General features: G+C 43.1%; 1 protein-coding gene across 2 annotated transcripts in view; it reads left to right on the plus strand.

Moving 5' to 3' along the window:
• ELOVL5 (ELOVL fatty acid elongase 5) overlaps positions 1 to 6000 on the plus strand; it is a 66979-nt gene that overhangs the window by 39366 nt on the left and 21613 nt on the right. For both annotated transcript variants that reach the window (XM_040249461.1, XM_040249462.1), the window contains exons 2-3: positions 404 to 469; positions 3559 to 3746. In XM_040249461.1, the coding sequence (XP_040105395.1) occupies positions 412 to 469; positions 3559 to 3746 (246 nt within the window). In that variant the 5' untranslated portion in view covers positions 404 to 411. The remainder of the gene's footprint in view (positions 1 to 403; positions 470 to 3558; positions 3747 to 6000) is intronic.

Below are 6000 nucleotides of genomic sequence, written 5' to 3' on the forward strand. Positions count from 1 at the left end.
ATTAATAAAAACACCCAGCAGAGGAACCATTTCCTCCCCATGGCAGTCCTGTTTGCCCTGATGGACTTTACTCCTGCCCGCTTTCTATCCGTTTCTGTCCTTCTCCCCTCTGAGATTTCAGCTTCACAGAGAGAATTTTTATGGAGCTGAGAAAAGAAGCACAGAAAACTGACGCTTATTTATGAATTCACGGGATTGTGTCTTTCCTTTTGCTTTTCAAATGAGAACTTAGCATGTAAGTTACTTTTGTGAGTTTAAAAAAGAAGTTGTTTGAACATGAGGAACTTAACCTTGTCCAGAGTGTCTTCTCTGAAAAGAATTTGTTCTTGTTTTATGAAAAAAAAAAAAAAACTACAGAAAGCATTTTGAGTAGAGATTAATCAATGTCTCTTTTTCTTAATAGGCTTTAAAATGGAGCACTTCGATGCATCGCTTAGCACCTATTTCCGGGCATGGCTCGGCCCCCGAGGTAAGGTGGTTTTGAGTCTTGCTCTCCCATCCTTCCTGCCACTCCTTGTTATAGGCAACTTGTGAATATTGCATGAAGACAGTCTAGAAACCATGCTCATTTTCCAGTGATTAGATACCAGGGGCTTGGAGTCCTGAAGTCGTGAACAAGTGCAAGGTACCCTGACTGCTGGGGCAGAGACACAGGTACTGGGAACCTCTGTGACTTTAGTGGAGATCGGATTATGTTGCAAGCTTACAGCCTGAGCATGCCACAGATTTCACCACTGTTGGTGGCACGGATTGCTCAGTTCTTGTGAGTCTCCAGCTGAATCTGATTTTCAAAATACACTGCTGCAATAGGGGTTTAAAACCCTTCCCGTTTTACAGTTTTACGGGCTTTCTAACGTCTTTTTGTGATGTGTCACATCACTGGATAAGTATATGTGCCTGAGCTCTCTTCTTACCCTCATCTTTCATTGTCCTTCAGGACAAGTAAGTCAGCTCCAAATAGTATACCTTCCTCTAATGTCATCTGTAACATCTCACCTGTAAAGGGGGAACTTAGGAGGTTCACAGAACAATTCATAGGAAAGCTTCCAGAGGGTTTTAAACAGATAGAATCTCCATTTGACTCATGGTTTTTAAAATACAAAGAAAACAATAAAAGGAACTTTATCTGTTAGTAAGGCAGAGATGCAATAAGGCTTACGCCATCTGTGATAATAGTGAGGAAGTGGAGAAACGGGGTAACCTCTCTGGAGGGCAGTTATGTTTTCTGTTGAAATTAAAATACACGTGCCCTTTGAATCAGCAGAGATGTGATGTGTATAAGGACGCTGCTTAGTGGCATTGCTTGTCAAAACTTGCTCCATGGGGAACAAGCTAAATTACTGTGTGGTCCTGGAAAAGAACAAGCCAGATCCATCTGTCTGTGCTCATGTTGGGATGATGCCTTCTTTCAGTGTTGTGGGATCAAAACTCTAATTTTAAATGGCTGAAACTGTAATAAAAATTATTAGCTTACATTGGAAGGACTGAAGCTCCAATACTTTGACCACCTGATGCAGAGAGCCAACTCGTTGGAAAAGACCCTGATGCTGAGAATGATTGAGGGCAGAGGGAGAAGGGGATGACAAGATGAGATGGTTGGATGGCATCACTGACTCAGTGGACACGCGTTTGAGCTGTTGTAAGGACGGGGAAGCCTGGCACACTGCAGTCCATGGGGTCGCAAAGAGTCAGACACAACTTAGCGACCGAACAACGGCAATAGTAACATCATGAAATCTGAGTTATTCTAGGGGCTCTATGATGTTACCCAAGGACCCTGTTCTTGTCATTTCCTATTTTCTACCTTACATCCTCAGTGTGTCAGCAGCTCTGTGCTCAGGTCAGGCCCCCCATCTTTTGTGGTTGCAGATCGGCTGCTGAAGCTCCAGGCTGCACCTCCAGAGGAGGAAAAAAAGTCTAATCTTTTGCATGGTTTTAAGAACCAGAAAACCCTTCCCCAGGGCACTTCACAAACTGTGGTCTCCTCAGAGCTCAGCGGCCACAGTTGCTCCACATGCTCTTATCTGAACCAGTCCCCTGGGGGTGGGTTAGGGCTTCATGACTGACCAGCCTCCCTAAGGATTTACCACCTGGGGCTGGGGTCGGCCACCCAGGAAACGGACTTCCCTGGTGGCTCAGACGGTAAAGCGTCTGTCTACAATGGGGGAGACCTGGGTTTGAGCCCCGGGTTGGGAAGATCCCCTGGAGAAGGAAATGGCAATCCACTCCAGTACTATTGCCTGGAAAATCCCATGGACAGAGGAGCCTGGTAGGCTACAGTCTTTGAGGTCACAAAGAGTCGGACACGACTGAGCGACTTCACTTCACCCAGGAAATACTTGGATACTTGGTGACATAGGGAAATAAAGATCTGTTAGAAAATTAAATTTAATTAAAATAAATTTGCAAGATGCAAAACAGCTTTAAATAAAAGGAAATGGGAGGTTTTCATAGGTGCAGTCATTGTGTTTGTGTTGTTATGTACACATAAACATATATAAGTCTGATGTTAGTTGCTAAATAAGAACTTGTGTTCTCAGAATTGACAGCCTCAGGCCCAGAGCTGAGAACATTAGGTGTTAAGAACCCTTTTGTTACTAATAAGTTCCCCGGGGCAGCCAGTTCCCTAAAGGGCTTCTAAGAAGCACAGATCAGTGAAACTACCATCACCACCACCCTAGCATCAGTGGGCAGAGGATGGAGGGAGTTTCCCTCTGAAGCCAAGAAAAAGAGACACTGGGAGAATTTAGGGTGTCTGCCAGAAAGGAAACTGACAGTGGTTCCCCAAGTGGGCGTATGTTCTCCTTAAGCTGTGCTTGTCCTGCAAGGTCAAGGGAGAGGGCCCTGAAGAGAGAGTAGCAAGATAGCTGAGCCAGGAGGTCAAAGAAGGGGCTGATCTACTGTCCTTTTCCTCCTCCTTCCTGCCGAGGGGAGAGGAGGAGGGAGGCAGGAGGTCCTTCCTGCATCAGTAATGTCCTTGAATCAGTAATGTAGGTCTTCTCTCTCACGCTTCTCTTATCCGTTGCCGCTTCACTCTCACTTTTTAAAAAGTTTTCGCTCCTGCGGCTGTTGACCATGGCACTCCGCAGAGAGGCCTGTTGAATCAGAGACAATCTCTGAGCTGGCCGAGTGGCATGTTTTCTGAGTCTGCGCATGCCAGACAGACTGGATGACACTGGGCTGACATGGAGAGCTTCGGAGCTCAAAGATTGCCACTTCTAGGGTTTCCTTGACCCATGCGTAATTCAGCAAGCCTGGTTAATCAATCCAGTTAGTGAAAAACTGAGCTTTCTCCTTGTTTTCTTTAAGATTCTTAAGAACAGATTTTATAAAAGTCATTTAGCAAAGCCCCTGATAATATGCACATTATTGTTTAGAACATGAATGTGAGCCTCGCATTGAGCCTGTGTATTGAAGACTCACAGTTCCTCTTCGAGTTGCTTTTCTGGCTTGGGAACATTGTGGTTAGAGAAAATTTTTTCATGTTCGAAGCACATTGTTATTATTTTTATATCTACTTTATTATCACTGAATGTTTTTTCTTTTACAATTTTCCAGATACTCGAGTAGAAGGATGGTTTCTTCTGGACAATTACATCCCCACCTTGGTCTGCTCCATCCTGTACTTGCTAATCGTGTGGCTGGGACCAAAATATATGAAGACTAGGCAGCCGTTCTCCTGCCGGGGGATTCTCGTGGTGTACAACCTCGGACTCACTCTGCTCTCTCTATATATGTTCTGTGAGGTAAGTCAGAGGCTGACACAGCTTCCTCTTGCTTCAGGGTACTTGGGTCACTGTCCTGAATCTCAGGCCTGAGTGGAGAAGGCCAGGGGTGGGGGAGGGGAGGACGGGTACAGGGATGCGTTTTGAGGATGTTCTAAAATCGATTTTTCAAAACACTAGAGTTATTTGTACAAATGTGCCTTCTGGAATATCTAAAATAGAAGCCTTTGCTATTGATTCTTTTGTTATGTATGTTTTGTGTTACACTCAGAATTAAACATTTTCAGAAACGCTGTCATGCAAGCAAAATACAGAGTAGAAATTGAACAAAATGCAAAAAAACAGATCTGTGAGCATTTTATTAGGAAGTGTTTAATAAATGCCTGATTCTTATTGGGAGGCGGTCAGGGGAGGAAGTGGGCAGAGTCTGCATCTGGTGTATTTGTGGTCAGCCAGCCTCTCTCCATCTTGATCTGATCATTGTCAACAGCTTGGAGATTGAACAAGTTATTTTTATAAAAAGCTGAGAAGAGTAGATAGGTTAGTGTTTAGGGTTTGAATGGTCTGGTAAGTTCAGGCCAGATTGTTTCTGCCATAAAACAAAGATGCTGAAAACCAAATTTGATGATCTCAAAGGCTTAAGCAAGAGTGAAAGATAGTATCAGATTGGCACGTAAGCCTCCTGTTTTGACAGTACAGTCAGGCTTTAAAGTAGGAGAGGAAAGCTCTCTCTGGGATAAGCACGATTTATATGCATTTTAGGAGCAGAACTACACTGTTGAGGTTTATAGCATAAAACTACTCCTAAATCTCTGGGGCGGAGAATGATGCCATACATAAACACTTTCAAGTACTCCTGTTTAGATTGTTACCCTTTCATGGTGACTTTAATTCTCCAAGGAGAGGAAAAGGAGAGAAATTAATATGACTCTTACAGTGATTTCCCCACCAGCCTCGAGCTGTGAGGGGGTCTGTCTGACTGTGTGAGTATGTGCAGGGGTCTGTGATGCAGGGGCTGGTGGGAAGCACTGTGTCTGATGGTCAGAGACACAGCCACAGAGGGAGGCCTGGGTCAGGTTCCCCCACGTAAATCTCATAAAACAAGGTAAAGGTTTTATGATTAAGAATTTATAGATGCTGTTCTCATTGCTTTTATGCCAACAGTCTGTGAAATGCTTACAACTCCTTTTTTTGCTTCTTTTCTGTCCTGTTCTAGAATGAAAGCAGTTTAATTAGCCTCCGAGATGGAGACTGCGAGCCTGGAGGCAGGGGCAGTGACAGGCCTGGGCCCAGCCCTGTGCTCATCTCTGTGTTCCAGGGACAAAGCCGCAGTGAGCTGTCAGGTGTCTGAGTGAACCGCATACTATCCCATACTTGATGGATAAGAGAGCCATTTCCTTACGAAGGCTCCTATAGAGTTAATTATTACACATAGCAATATTCTAGAGGAAAAGTATTTAAGACTATTAAATCTTATAGAACTTACATTATCTGCCGTATATATTTCTCAAGCCCTAGAGATATAATCACAGCTTCATAATTTAACCTCTCAAACAGCTAATTCACTGGTAAAGAGGGGAGGAAAGTGCTGGGTAAATTGTTGCCAACTGCATGTGACTGAATTTGGGAGATCTATTAATAAGAGTGTTGTAATAGGAAGTACCAATTTTTCCTCTGAGACAGCTTGGTGGAAACATTAGAAAATGTTGAGCAGTATCTAAGCCCTGAATATAGAGATGTAGGAAATATACAAAGGAGGTTAAATATGTTTAACTCACAACTTAGATAGAGAAGTAATGGATAAGGGGACAATAATCCTTAAATCAAGTTTATAAAAATAGAGCCAGAGCAGATATTCTCGAGTTGAAAATTAACCCTAGTATCCACATTAGATAATATTTACTTTGGATTTTGTCTGACTTTTTTTTTCCCTGTACTTACATAAACCCTTCAGGAATATCCTGATAACGTATCTTTTGTCAACTTGTAAATTTCATTGTAGCTACTGGTATTTCCCTTTTTTCTTTTCTTAGCACTTATAGTCCAGTGAATACTAAAACACAGGACAATTATGGAGTTTTATAACTGAACAAATTAAAGGAATCCTGGAGCCCACCTGGGAAATGTGCCAAGAGTTAGAGCCATTTAAAATGACCCGAAGAAGGAAAATAACCAAATGACTATCTTAAAACTGTGAAATTCATAAATTCACTCAGGTGGCAGCTCTGTCCTGACCTGGGACTTTTCTGGTGTGTCTGCCATGCTCTCCTGGCCT

Source organism: Oryx dammah, unplaced genomic scaffold, assembly GCF_014754425.2.
Source record: "Oryx dammah isolate SB20612 unplaced genomic scaffold, SCBI_Odam_1.1 HiC_scaffold_11, whole genome shotgun sequence".
Classification (NCBI taxonomy): Eukaryota; Metazoa; Chordata; class Mammalia; order Artiodactyla; family Bovidae; genus Oryx; species Oryx dammah.